Source organism: Delphinus delphis, chromosome 8 (genome assembly GCF_949987515.2).
Source record: "Delphinus delphis chromosome 8, mDelDel1.2, whole genome shotgun sequence".
Taxonomy (NCBI): domain Eukaryota; kingdom Metazoa; phylum Chordata; class Mammalia; order Artiodactyla; family Delphinidae; genus Delphinus; species Delphinus delphis.
The window spans coordinates 86951357-86966397 of record NC_082690.1 but is presented as its reverse complement, the minus strand read 5'-3'; the positions used below and the strand labels follow the sequence as shown (position 1 = coordinate 86966397).

The 15041-nt window shown below is 38.5% G+C and overlaps 1 protein-coding gene across 2 annotated transcripts in view; it reads right to left on the bottom strand.

Annotated features, from left to right (window-relative positions):
* Positions 1–14978, bottom strand: part of PDHX (pyruvate dehydrogenase complex component X) — a 78453-nt gene extending 63475 nt beyond the window's left edge. For both annotated transcript variants that reach the window (XR_009520401.1, XM_060018690.1), the window contains exons 1-2: positions 14847–14978; positions 1116–1196 (exon numbers count right to left, since the gene is read on the bottom strand). Coding sequence is in view for 1 of the 2 variants with exons in the window: in XM_060018690.1 (XP_059874673.1) it covers positions 1116–1196; positions 14847–14973 (208 nt within the window). In the remaining variant the exon portion in view is untranslated. The remainder of the gene's footprint in view (positions 1–1115; positions 1197–14846) is intronic.
* Between the last annotated feature and the right edge of the window lie 63 nt (positions 14979–15041).

Here is a 15041-nt window from a genome sequence, read left to right as displayed (position 1 = left end):
TCCCCCCATTCCCTCCACAGTCTCATCAACAGAATAACTTGTCGAACTTTTTAATTTCTGTCAATATGATTGGTAAGAAATGATGTATCAGTGTAGTATTAATCTGCATATTTATTAGTACAAATATTAAATAGCTTTTCATATGTTAGAGGCAATTTGCAGTTCTTTTTCTGCAAACCATCTGTTCGTATATCTTGCCCATTTTCTTGCTGAGTTGATAGTTTTCTTATTCTCTATTTTTTAGAAATACTAACCCTTTGTGATTAAAAACTGCAAATATCCTTCTCCAATTTGTCATCTTTTTTACTTTATTTATTTATTTATTATGTTTTCAGCTATAATAAAGTTGTTATTTTTACCATAAAATTTATCTATATTTCCCTTATTGCATCTGGATTTTGAGTTGTAGTTAGGGTGTTTATCCACTTCCAGGTTCAGAGGAATTCACCAGCCTTTTTCCTAGTACTCGTCTGGTTTCATTTTTGTATATTAAGTGACAGATTCACTTGTAATTTATCATTGGGATAGTACAAAGACTAAATCTAATATCGTCTTCCTTCATTATTTAAACACTAAATATTCATGTCTATTTCCTCATTTTCCATTCAGTTCTGTTAGTCTGTCTTTTTAAGCACCAATACCACAGTTTTTATTATAAAGGCTTAATAACATGTTTCAATATCTAGTAGGTCTACAGCTCTCCTCTGCTGCTCTTCTTTAATGAGAGTTTTTCTTATTATTCTTATCTATTCTTTCCAATGAAATTTATAATCAGCTTGCCTAGCTACAGGAAGCAGACACAAAGAATCATTATAAAGTCACAAATTAACTTTAGGGGATTGACAAATTTATGATGTTGAAACTAAAAGCTAAGAATAAGAACTAAAACTTGGAAAAAAGCATTAAAATAGTTTACCATTCTCTGCTTGTGAAGAGATACAGGCTGAACCCAGAAAACCTTTGCTACATTACCATGAGAAATTTTTATTTAAACAATTAAGATTAATAAGCAAAGGAACCAATCATTTCATGTATATCATGTATTGTGTAAACCACCTGATTAGGAAAACACCAGAACGATCAAATAACACAGGTATTAGAAATGCATTGCTCACCTTCCTTTTTCAGCCATTTCACAATGTTCCCTTCTTCCATTGTAGGAGACAGTGATGGCATTAGTATCGTAATAGGATCAGCTGAAATTGAAAAAAGGAAAGATTAAACACAAAAAATAATGCACCTCATGAGGCAGCAACAACAAGTTCAAGTAAATTAATATCTAATTCAATTTGAGAAAAAAAATATTCCACAGTCTGAAAGACACCCAACTGGTCAAACTAAGTGTTCAGTAATCTTTTCCGGAATATTTTCAACTCCTTTTTCATAGTTCCCCAAGCCCTCTATGCATATTTTCAAGGCAGGTGCTTACAAGATTAAAAAAAAGAAAAGCTGATTTATGTTTCATCTTCTTCTCCTTCCCCTTTTGTTGCTGAAAAAAAATATTTACAAGTAGAATGACCAAAGGAAAAGACAAAAAAAAAAAAAAAAAACTAGAGTTCTGATAACCTACAACAGAAGAATTATTAGACTTACAACAGAATAATCAAGATTAAACTTTAGAAACTGGTTGTGTTTTTACTTTAATCTAATATTACACTATTCAGAAATCAAAGGTTCTTGCTAAGTGTGAAAAGCAGAGGTTTGCTTTGTTAAGAATGATACGGTAAGTGAACTTAAGTAGTTAAATTAATCTCAGATTGTGTTTCATACCACAGTTCAGCTAGGGATCCAAAAAGATAGACTCAAACCAGGGTGACCTCTCAATAAAGCATAGCCACTTTTTCCTTAGATATCAAAAAAGGAGACACGCTATATATTTGGCCAGATGTGCTTCCCGATAATTCCACTGTCCAGAACCATACTTAAAGAGCACACAGCTGTTAGATTACAATTTACATAAAGTTTATACTAATAAAATAGTTCAGAGTGCTCCAGTTCTTATTTAGCAGTAGCCATAGTAACAAATTACATTGCCTGAAATCTTCCACAAAACCTATTCTCTCCTCAGATTATTCAACTCTCTGACCCAAAAAAGCAAAATACACCACATCTGACATAATTCAAATGTGGAAAAGGGTAGAATAGGGCTTTTTTTCCCCCAGTGATGTTTTAGGGTTAAAAATAAGGGAATTGATATCAAAAAAACAAACAACCCAATCAAAAAATGGGCAGAAGACTTAAATAGACATTTCTCCAAAGAAGATATACAGATTGCCAACAAACACATGAAAGGATGCTGAACATCACTAATCATTAGAGAAATGCAAATCAAAACCCGGTGAGGTATCACCTCACACTGGTCAGAATGGCCATCATCAAAATATCTACAAACAATAAATATTGGAAGGGGTATGGAGAAAAGGGAATCCTCTTGCACTGTTGGTGGGAATGTAAATTGATGCAGCCACTATGGAGAACAGTATGGAGGTTTCTTAAAAAACTAAAAATAGAACTACCATATGACCCAGCAATCCCACTACTGGGCATATATCCTGAGAAAACCATAGTTCAAAAAGAGACATGTACCACAATGTTCAATGCAGCACTATTTACAAATAGCCAGGACATGGAAGCAACCTAAGTGTCCATCGACAGATGAATGGATAAAGAAGATGTGGCACATATATACAATGGGATACTACTCAGCCATAAAAAGAAACAAAATTGAGTTATTTGTAGTGAGGTGGATGGACCTAGAGACTGTCATACAGAGTGAAGTAAGTCAAAAAGAGAAAAACAAAAACCGTATGCTAACATGTATATGGAATCTAAAAAAAAAAAAAGGTTCTGATGAACCTAGGGGCAGGACAGGAATAAAGACGCAGACGTAGAGAATGGACTTGAGGACATGGGGGTGGGGGGCAGGGTAAGCTGGGAGGAAGTGAGACAGCAGCATTGACATATATATAAAATAGATAGCTTGTAGGAAACAGCCCCATAACACAGGGAGATCAGCTCGGTGCTTTGTGACCACCTAGAAGGGTGGGATAGGGAGAGTGGGAGGGAGGCTCAAGAGGGAGGAGATATGGGGATGTATGTATACATACAGCTGATTCACTTTGTTATACAGCAGAAACTAACACAACGGTAAAGCAATTATACTCCAATAAAGATGTGTTAAAAAAAAATAAGGGGGGCTTCCCTGGTGGCGCAGTGGTTGAGAGTCTGCCTGCTAATGCAGGGGACACGGGTTCGAGCCCTGGTCTGGGAGGATTCCACATGCCGTGGAGCAACTAGGCCCGTGAGCCACAACTACTGAGCCTGCGCGTCTGGAGCCTGTGCTCCGCAACAAGAGAGGCCGCGATAGTGAGAGGCCCGCGCACCACGATGAAGAGTGGCCCCTGCTTGCCACAACTAGAGAAAGCCCTCACACAGAAACGAAGACCCAATACAGCAAAAATAAAAAAATAAATTAATTAAAAAACTCCTACCCCCAACATCTTCTTAAAAAAAATAATAATAAGGGAATTGAATGCTAATGTTAAATGTAGTTAAATATTTCCTTTGGGGAACTGAACTAATGTTATTGTAATTTCAAATGGAGAGTTCCTATGGCTTCATGGTAAAGAAGTACCATTTCTGAAGCATTTGGAAGGAAGCTTTTATCCTCCCGTCACTGTTCATTCACTCCCCTCTAAAGGACTGGGAAAAGGATCCAGGCAAATACAACTGCCTCAGCCTTTTCCTCATTTTAAGACCTGTCTGCCTATAGGGAACCTGTATTTTCCTTTCAGTTCTTCTATGCACTAGGCCTGAATGGACCTGCCTTTCAAGGGCAGATAGTAAGCCCACCTCTCTCTATTCCTGCCATCAGGGCCCAGTGGGTGCTGGGAAGCAATTCAGGATGTGTGTTTGCTTTGTATACACAAACTGTCTCTCTCAAACAAAAGCCCAAAGTCTAAACAGGGGTTGTGCTGAGGAGTCCAACTGTAGAAGGCCACAGATTTAAGTCACATTTTCCAATACAACAAAACCATCAACATTAAAACTGTTACTCTGATCTCCATCTGTCTGGTTTTTGCCTTCTCAATTGGTACCAATCTACAAGGATAGAAATGTAGAATCATCACTCTCAATACCCCAACAATGATAGAGCCTGAACCAAATTCTAAGTCAACACACCCATTTCATCAATGAGAAAACTACAATCCACTGATTCAGGGATTTGAATTCTGCCTAGCTCTCAAGGCTGTCCTCTCCTACACTGTACTGCTGCTCATCGTTAACTGATTATCCTTACCAATATGGATTATCACCTAATTAATCATTGGTTATTTATAGCCTATTCATCCAGAAATTCAAACAGAACCAGACATATCAAATCCATGTGAGCATTCTTCACGTGTCCAATCAAGCAGCCTAACAATCCCTCTCTATCAAAAAGTTCAAGCCTGGCGTTACAAGATGCAATATTTCAAAATCATACACACAGTAAATTTATACATCAAATAGAGTTCCACTACAAAGAAGCAAAATAAATGAACTTCTATGATTCTATGTCCAGATTCCAATTTATGACAAATATCAACTCAGTTCTCTCAAAACAAAGTCTCTCTTCAATATTTTTATACCTTGGTTCTAGTTGCCATGATACAATTAATGTTTATTTTATGATTCTCTCTCCTATTACAATCTCTCACCTACGAGACCTTCACATTTGTCCTGACATTAAGTACTTCATTATGAAACTTTTTGCGTTTTATGAATTACCACATCAAGAATCTTAAAATTTTTCATATTTTAAAAATAAAAAGAACAGAATCACTCCTCATACAGCCACCCTTCATAGATGAGTTGAAACTGCTTCTCTGAATGACAATAAAATATAAAAATTCTGTAATAGATCATTATCCTTACTCCGAAATGAAGGTGACAAAAACCAAAGAAAGACATTTTGGACGTTTCCATTATTCGGTACTATCTCTGGATTGCTTATACTGACTTATATGGAGAGCACAATGTGCAATGTATTTTCTGCTAAGTCTAACTAACCTATCCTCAGATGCTCATGCTAGAAAATGATTTTTAAAAGGAAGCATTAATTTACTAATAATAATGCATATTTCATTCTAGTATATCCTCTTTCAACCTGAACATTATATACATCTTTTCCAAATATATTTTTTCCAGTGGGAAAGTAATTATATAATCATAATATCAGTTTTGAATGACAGGGCTGCATATAACTAATATCTGGTCTTTATGGCTGCCATCAATTCTACTGAAGATAGTGTGGGCTTTTCTAGACTCCTTGGAATTTTAACCTACACATAATGTTGTTTAATTTCATTAGGAATTATACGGAGCTTCCCTTCTCATTCCAATAAGCAGTACATTCTACCTTTTTCCTGTCAAACTGAGGAGGCCTTGAAATGGGCACCAATTACAGTTCCTACTCATAACTGGACACAACTATAGTAAGAATAAAGGAAATGCAGTTTTTTACTCCACTGGTCATACAGGTTATTTCAATTAGTACTCAAAAAATACCCCAAATTTTGTTAGACTTTAACCCTTTTGTAGTCATTTTAGAATTCTGTTTCTTTTCATCAAGCTAACAAAGTATACCTAACGGCTTATAAAGTCTGCCCTTCTATAGCAGTTAAAAAACATATTTAAAACCTTTTAAGGTAACTACCGTAATGTACGTTGTTCCAGTTTATATTTAAATATACTGATTTTAACAGCAGGGTCTCACAAATCCGTCACAACTGTCTTAATCTCTTTTTTTATTGCCTCAATATAATGACACAATAAGTTGAAATTTTTCACTCAGTATATTGCTGCTTTACCTTCCTTCTCAGGCACATGAGCAAATGATCAATTACTGAATCTTACAGCAAACTACACTAATCTAATTTCTTGTTCTCTAGAGGATTTCTTTTATCTCAAAACACTCGTACTTCAGCAAAACCTATAAAAGCTTTAAACTGATGATCTATACATCAATTCTAAAAGGTTTCCAGATTTAAAAAAAAAAGATTAATATAAGCAAACTCTTAAAATACAAATGCAGAACAAATAGCTTTGTGGCTAATAATGAAACAGATCTAAGCCCCATTACTCTGACTGAAGTAATTAAGGAAATTCCACAATTTACTTATGGTACTGCTTGGACGTCATGCTCTAGTCCATTTATACGACTATAATCCAAACACAAAAATCATGAAATGAAGACAGATAAATTGAAGAAATAAATTACCCTGTACTTTTTTAGTGCAGCTCTCTGTTCCTTATATTAATTTGCTTCTTTTTTAATAGGAAGAGATGCTGCTCATTTAATCACCTCTCTTTTCTAATGCAAGAACTCATTAAATAAAATTGACCTTTAAAATTTCTGCTTAAATAAAACAATTCTGCCATCTGCAGGCTGGATGAAATAAAGCCATAAGACGTAAAGGTAATTTCAAAATCAATACCAGGGCATAGAATAATATTAATACTGCAGTTTTGAATAAAGGTAAAGCAATTTTTTAAAAGATAAGTGCTTGTCATATGGGTCTTCTTTGTTCAAATACTTATTTTGGCATAAGAATGATTGAAAATGTCACAAATACTTACTTTGGTATAAGAATAGATTGAAAATGTCAAATACTTATTTTGGTATAAGAATACATTGAAAATGTCAATGAACAACAATAGAAAATGTATGCGTAATAGTTTGTGAGAAAATATCATTTAGAGTAATAAATGTAATGAAAGACGCCCACAAACAGTATATATGGCATAATCCAATTTCTACTTGCTTAGCTTGTATGTACACAAAGACTGAAAGGATATACTCCAAAATGACAATAGTACCTATCTCTAGTTGATGGTTTTATTATACCTGCTTTTTATTTCTTTGTTTCTTGTTACCTTTAAACAAAAACCCACAAGAATAGGGAGAAAAGAAGGAACAATAGAACACAATTTTGGAAGCAGAAAAGTAAATAATGTAGATAGTAATAATTGACTAGAAAGCTGAATGCTAAACTAGAAGTGGAGAAAGCTGAGATAATCAACCTGGTTTATACAAGAATTTCCCAAAGGCCCAAGAACTGGCAGTACTGAGGACCTCTGGAAACACTGGGGGTGGTGGGGTGGCAGGTTTGCGTAAATGCTGTTTAAGTGCTGGGTAACACAACCCTCATTCAACCGAAGACTGGAGGTTGTTTCCTCTGCAGAGGTAAAAGAGAAGACCTTTGGAACAGAGGTTGAACCTACACACCTGGAGATACTGTATATAGAAAGTGCAAAAGTAAGTTAACTGAGAGATCAGCTGAAGTGACTGACAATAACAGAAATTGTGCTAAAAAGCTATTAGATGGTGTGGGATGAATTAGTAATAGTTACAGAGAAAACTGAAGAAAAAATTTTAAAGGCAACGACTTGAAAAAAAGCAAGAAGTAAGAAAGGTAACAATCATAATATGGGACGATATAGGACAATTCTCAGTTAAGCATTATTTGTTTGGTGTAAGCACTGAATATAGATTTAATTAAGAATTGCAAAATAACTACATTGGGGGAATGGTGGAAGGAAAACGGGGATGACTGATCAGAAGTCATACACAGATAATATATAACATATATAATATATAACATAAAATAGAGAGATGAACAAATGCCAGAGGACACTTAGAAGCAACAAGAGACAAAACTTGTTGCTTCTAAGGAGGAATATGACTGGGGGGAGCAGGGAGAGATGGGTCAGAGACCCACCGTATTGTTATAAGACTTTTAGTACCATTTGACTATTTAAACTATATGCATGCACGACTGTGTTAAAATATTTTATTATTTAATAAAATGACTTTTTTTTTTCTTTTTAACTTAAGCAGCAGCACACCACTGTGATTTAGAGAACAGGCACTGGAGCCAAACTGCCTAGGTTCAAATTATCAATCCAGCACCTACAAGTTACCTAGTCATTCTGTGCTCTGATTGCCTCTTCTGTAAAATAAAGAGTTTGGTAAGGTCTAAATAAGGTTACACATGCCAAGTCATTACAATGGAGTCTGGCAAAAAGTAAGTCTCAAAACTGTTAGCTGTTTATTATTAATAGGCAGCACAGAAATGGTTAAGAGTAGACTCTGAAGGCAGCCAGTTGGCTAGATGTATCACAATATCCTACTTTACAAATCCTTCCTCAGTAATGAGCCATGGATTCACAGGTTCCTTTCACCTTCCCAATCTAAACATGAAGGTTTCCTTTCTACTCTTTACCTTATCCAGCCTTGTCCTCATTGCTAAAGTACACTAACTCTTGAACTCTCTTTTAACTGTATTGCACATTTGAAAACCAAACTCTCATTAATGTCACTGGCAAATGTTTTACTTTCTGTGGTACTGTCATATTGACTACCAAAGCTAAAGGGTAAAATTAGGCATTCAACAAATGCTTTCTGAGCTCCTGCTATCCTAGCCTTAGACCTACATAAGACCAGAATCTTGACCTCAAAGGATTATAGTTTAAATGGGAGGTCAAGACAAATACATAAGTACTAGAGGGTAGCATATAAACGTGCTATGAGAATGCCAAAGAGCTGAGAGTCGAGATTCTAGCTGTTCAAAAAAGGAAATCTTGATTTGTGTGCTAGTACCACTTTATACTCATTAGAATGGCTATTATCAAAAAAAAAAAAAAACCAGAAAACAAGGTGTTGGCAAGATGTGGAGAAATTAGAGCCCTTGTGCACTGTTGGTGGAAAAGTAAAACAATGCAGCTTCTGTGGAAAAACAACCCAATGGTTCCTCAAAAAATTAAACATTGAATGACCATTTATTTGATCAGGCAACCTCACTTCTGGGTATACACCCCAAATAACTGAAAGCGGGAACTCGAACAGGTGTTTGCACAACCATGTTCACAGCAGCATTATTCACAATGGCCAAAAGGTGAAAACAGACCAAGTGTCCATGGATAGATGAATGCATAGACAAAATATTGTGGTATATACATCCAATAAAATGTGATTTGGCCTTAAAAAGGGACGAGATTCAGATATCTGCAACAACATGGATGAAACTTGAAGACATTATACTAAGAGAAATAAGCCAGACACAAAAAGACAAATATTTTATGATTCTGCTTTTATGAGGTACCTAGAAGAGGCAAATTCACAGGGAAAGAAGAGTGGTTACCAGGGGCTAGGTAGAGGGGAGAATGGGGAGTTGTTGTTTAATGGGTACAGAGTTTCAGTTTAGGATTAAGAAAAAGTTCTGGAGACACTGGTAATAGCTGCACACGATGTGAGCACTCTTAATGCCCTAGAACTAAACACTTAAAAATAGTTAAAATGGTAGATTTTATATATATTTTACAATAAAAAATAACTTTTAATTTAAAAAATCTGCTGAGCAAATAAAACAAGGTGAGGGACCAGCAGAGATATTCCAAGTGAGGGAAACATCATATGCTAATAAAGAGGTGGGAATTACAGTTTAGTTTGGCTAAAGAGTAGAATGTAATGAAAATGAAAGGTAGGCCATGTAAGTTAAAAAAAGTATGTTGGGACTACTGACTTATGGTAGGTAGCCATAGTACCTTCTAGTACACTCTAATACCTAGTTAATGGGTTTGACATTATTTAAATAGCAATGGAAAGTCATGAAAAAAATTTCGAGTGAGTAAAATAAATAACCACAATAAAAAAATTGAACTTGTTTACAGTTCCACAGACATGGCTATGTTCACAAGGCTATAATTTACAAAAAAGAAAAGAAGAAAAACTGCACATGCTTTGAGACAGTCACAACTATAAACCCTGCAGAAAAGCTAAAATAATGGGATTTTAAATACAAAGTGAAGATACCCATGAACATGTTACCTGTTCTCCTTTACTGACTTAGAACACTTGTCCTGAGAGACTGAAAAGGCATGTTAAGGACCAGATCCTTCTAAGAAAAGAAAGGAAAGTAAGGGGACCCAGTCGCAGTAGAGGAACTATTTTATTGTTTGATCAGAGAAGGCGTCCTCTGACAAAGTGAGTAGAGCTGAATGGAGGAAGCCATGCAAATCTCTGATGGAGAGCCTTCGAAACGGAGGAAACAGCAAGCACAAGAATGAGCAGAGGGCTTCCCTGGTGGTGCAGTAGTTGAGAATCCGCCTGCCAATGCAGGGGACTCAGGTTCAAGCCCTGGTCCGGGATGATCCCACATGCCGCAGAGCTGCTAAGTCCGTGTGCCACAACTACTGAGCCCGAACTCTAGAGCCCACAAGCCACAATTACTGAGCCCACGTGCTACAACTACTGAAGCCCATGCACCTAGAGCCCATGCTCCACAACAAGAGAAGCCACCGCAATGAGAAGCCTGCACACTGCAATGAAGAGTAGCTCCTGCTTGCCGCAACTAGAGAAAGCCCACATGCAGCAACGAAGACCCAATGCAGCCAAAAATAAATAAATTAAAAATATTTAAAAAGAACATAGAAAAAATAAATTGTATGTTTACCCACATAAGAAAAATAAATTAAAAATAATTTTTTAAGTTAAAAAAAAAAAAGAATGTGCAGGGAGCATGCTTGGTATGTTCAGAACTCACCAAGGGAGGCTGTGTGCTGGAGTGAAGTGAGTGTGAGGTGAGGCATGGTCAGAGCTGAACTCAGAGAGGTGGAGGATTCATATCATATTGTGCTTTGTAAACCACAGTTAAGGACTTCAGATTTCATTCTGAGTTTAATGAGGAGCTCTTGGAGGGTTTTCAGCAGAGGAGTAACATGATCTGATTTATAATTTAAAAGCAGCACTCTGAAAGCTGCATGGAGAATGGCCGGTACTGGGCCAAGGGTGGTGGTAGAGACATCTATTGGGACACTCCTGCAGTAATCTAGATTAGAGGTGGTGGTAGCTTGCACCAGTCTAGTTGGTAGCAGAAGTGGTGAGGAGTGGTCAGATTACATTTAAAAGGTAGAGTCAACAACAATTTCTGATAGTTTGGATGTGGCATACGAAAGTCAGGAGTCAAGGATGACTCGAGTTAGGAGTACAAGTAAAAAAACCCCAAAATGCAAATTAGATGCCATAGTTCCAAAAGGAACATTTTTCTTTCTATAAAAAGTGCCCCAGGGGCTTCCCTGGTGGCGCAGTGGTTGAGAGTCCGCCTGCCGATGCAGGGGACACGGGTTCGTGCCCCGGTCCGGGAAGATCCCACGTGCCGCGGAGCGGCTTGGCCCGTGAGCCATGGCCGCTGAGTCTGCGCGTCTGGAGCCTGTGCTCCGCAACGGGAGAGGCCACAACAGTGAGAGGCCCGCGTACCGGAAAAAAAAAAAAAAGTGCCCCAGAAGCCTACATAGACTTGATTCCTATTCAGCTATTCAAATGTAGAAAGAAAAATCCCATTAAAAATCAGGTCAGTTATAAAGAGCCTGTGCTTACTCTTGTGCAAAGCACTGGCCTAGGGAAACAACCCAAGGAAACTACATTTGATTCTTCCAAGTGTAGAAACTACAATTGCTCTCTTCCCCTCTGTTAGCATGAGACCTACCATGCAGACACACACGAGCCAAGACTTGATCGTATCAGTGCTAAAGCTGAGGCATCAATATAAAGTGTAATGACTGATGGGTAAGTCAGGTGGGTTGGGGAGGCATCTCCCATCTGCCCTTCCAGATCTATTCATCAACCCTCCCCCATACTACTATATGGGCTACATCAACAGGCCTCCTTGCTTTGGCCTCCAGTTGGGTTCTGCCAATGAGCAGAATAAGCAGGAGACCGAAAGGAGAGAGAATAGTGAGGTCAGGACATTTTTTTCCCCAGCCCCCTCCTTGAAGGGTTGCCTGGCCTGGCTGGATCCTTTAACTGAAGGGCACAGCTCCATCAGAGGTCCTCCCACAGGCTCCCTCCTCCCCAGTTCCAGGAAGTGCTCGCTTCCCATGCCTCTTCAAGCCAAGAGGTGGTCACAGCACCTTACTCAAAACAGCCCATTAGGGCTTCCCTGGTGGCGCAGTGGTTGGGAGTCCGCCTGCCGATGCAGGGGACACGGGTTTGTGCCCCGGTCCAGGAGGATCCCACATGCTGCGGAGGGGCTGGGCCCGTGAGCCACGGCCGCTGAGCCTGCGCGTCCGGAGCCTGTGCTCCGCAACGGGAGAGGCCGCAACAGTGAGAGGCCCGCCTACCGCAAAAAAAAAAGTACAAAAAAACAGCCCATTAGTACAGCACCATCTCTACAGCCTAAATTCACAAAAATAGTCACTTATAAAACTCTCCTCAAATTACCCATTTCTAGAGTGTCATCGATTCCCTTGCCAGGAGCCTGTAAAAAGATTTAAGAGGGTGGCATTGAAGTAACAAGAAAAATTTCAAACCACAAGGAAGGTCACTCCATTTGAAGGAACAATATGAGCAAAGAAAGGAAAGAGAAGTACAGATGTTTAGGTAAAGGTGAATGATCGGATGAGCCTAAACGCACAAACTTAACCCAAACCCAGATATGAATCAAAATTTCCAGATAACTGCCTTTGTTGTAGTCACTTGTGTAAATGTATCCAAGAGTCATTTGTTTATAGTTCGAACCCCTATATTAAAATGCACCTTTCTTGTTCTCAGATATGGCAAACACCCTTGCAAAGTAGCACAATTATTTTCTGCAGGAAATGACCAAAATGTTCATGGTAATAGCCTGGAGACTAGGTGGCATTTATAGATAAATTACAGGGAGACCTACAAGTTCCCTAGAATCACATACAAAATTTTGCATGTATGCATTTTTCTGAAGAAGTGGTATAGCTTTTATCAGTTTTCAAATAGGTTTACGCCTCTCTAAAAATCAGTGCTAGTAGATTCCCAAAGAAACTCGCCTGAATTTAAATTTACCAACCTTAATTCTTCCCTAGAAATGTTTCATTAACACAAGAAAGGCCTTGATTGAAGAAAAGTATCCAGTAGATCACCAGCTATAGTAAATGTATTGCTTACCAAGTACAAAAAATAAAAAGAGTCACCATACACTCCATTTTATTTACAGAATCTGTTGATTCCTTCATACACTTAGCACTGAATGATACATTTATAAAGACCCTGCTGGAACTGTAAGGTATGTCAGAATGGCTGCAGAACTATTTTCTCTGGATGAAATAAACCAAACACTTCAGAAGAGGTTTCAGCTTGCAATATTGGTCTTCTTGGTATTAAACTATAAAATTTAAATTCTACATGAATCCCAGTTTATTCTGCAATCTTGGAACAAGGGCAAAAAGAAATCACCACTCAAGAGTGTAGGAAAAGAATGAACACATACATAAGAGTTTGGGGATTTACACATTTTTTCGCAAAGGCAAATGATGCTCAAGACAACAATAAGGTGTATTTAAGAGTATATCATCTTAGAAACTTACAGCGAGGTCAGTGACGTATACTTTAACTCTTAAATGGTCTTACCATCCTTTATACACAGTCTGGAATTTTAGTGCCTTATTTAAAATAATGCTATCATGACGGTTGCTGAAATACCATTTCACAATGTAGATATTATCAGACTACATCACTTATTAAAAAAAAAAGTCTCATCACTGGATCTTAAAATCTCAGTGAAATCATCTTAACATTAACTTCGTGTAACATTTTTTTCTGAGCCTCAAGTAGCTCAGAATATGTAGGCAATGCCTACTGCACCTAATTTTTTATATTACAATTCATCCTGTGGAGTGATTGAATGATGCGCAGGTAGTAATACACTCAGTACCTGCCCGCCACCCATGTGAAGAAAAATAATGCCGGGCACACTATATTACATAGTATTAAACACTGTAAGAATTATGTTAATTGTGTCAATACCACTCTTTAATGACAACTTTCTATAATAAATTTTGTGAACAAAGAAGAATTTCAATGACTATCCAGTTCTACAAGGGTTAAGTCAGAACCCACTCAAGTTGCCCAGCCACAGTGCGACCTGAGAGTAATTCAGGATGAAGCACTCTGCTTTGGATAAACAGGCCCTTAGATAGTTCGAAGCATATCTCAGGAAGAATTTCAATGACCCTGGATTCTTACATCTTCCTATTCGTAGAAATACACTAAAACCATTAACATGAGATATCTGTTCTTTGTGATTAGCAGTAATCTTTTACCAAGATATATGCTTGACTGTATGTATTTCCTAGACAAAAAAAATTCATATACAATCTGGCTTCCCCCCTACCTCTGCAGAGCAGTTCCTCGGAGCTGAGTGGCTGTCTCCCGTGCTATAATCGTCAGTAGGCCGCTGAATAAAACTTAACTCACAACTCTTATGTTGTATGTCTTTAAGTCGACATCTTCTTGGTAAGATTCCACTCCTAAATTTTCACTCTTTCAGGCTCATGTTTTGGTTAAACATTCTTCCCGACCTATGTCTAATGGCTGGACATTTACAAATTGGGTCCTTTACCACAGTCGTCGCGTGGAGCAACCCAACTGGCCTCGAAGGTCTCCCAACAGAGACAGGTCAGGAGAATGAATAAAAACGGCTAACGGTGACGTTTAAATCTCAACAAACTTGGTCAACCTAACAACTCTAAAGAAACCTGAAATGTGACTGGGAAAAGGCCCGAGAGATGCCTCACAACCCAAATTCCAAGGCAAGGTCACGGAGAAGCCATATCACCCAGGCGGCCAGGGACGGAATCAAGTTCTCCTAGTTTCCCCAAAAGCCCTTTGCGGCATGCAGTAGGCCAAGTCAGCAGACTCCTCCCCGAGAAAAAGCCAAGGGAACAGTGAGCCCCTGGCAACTCACACCCAGATGCAGGCCTTCAATCGAAAAGCTCCAGCCCCAGGCCCACTGCTCAGATACACAGAAGCTGTGCGAGCCCCAGCCACTCACCTCGCAGCCACTGCGTGCTGTGAAACCATCTCCAACTAGCTCCACGACCGGCAGACCACACAGCAGCCCCCTTAACCAGCCCACGCAGCAACCGCTGATCACAGCCTAGCCTCCAGGAGGCCGCCATCTTCCCGGGCTGCCCTCTGCACAGCCTGATCGCCCAGTCATCAAGGCCCTCTCAGGCCCCGCCTCCCA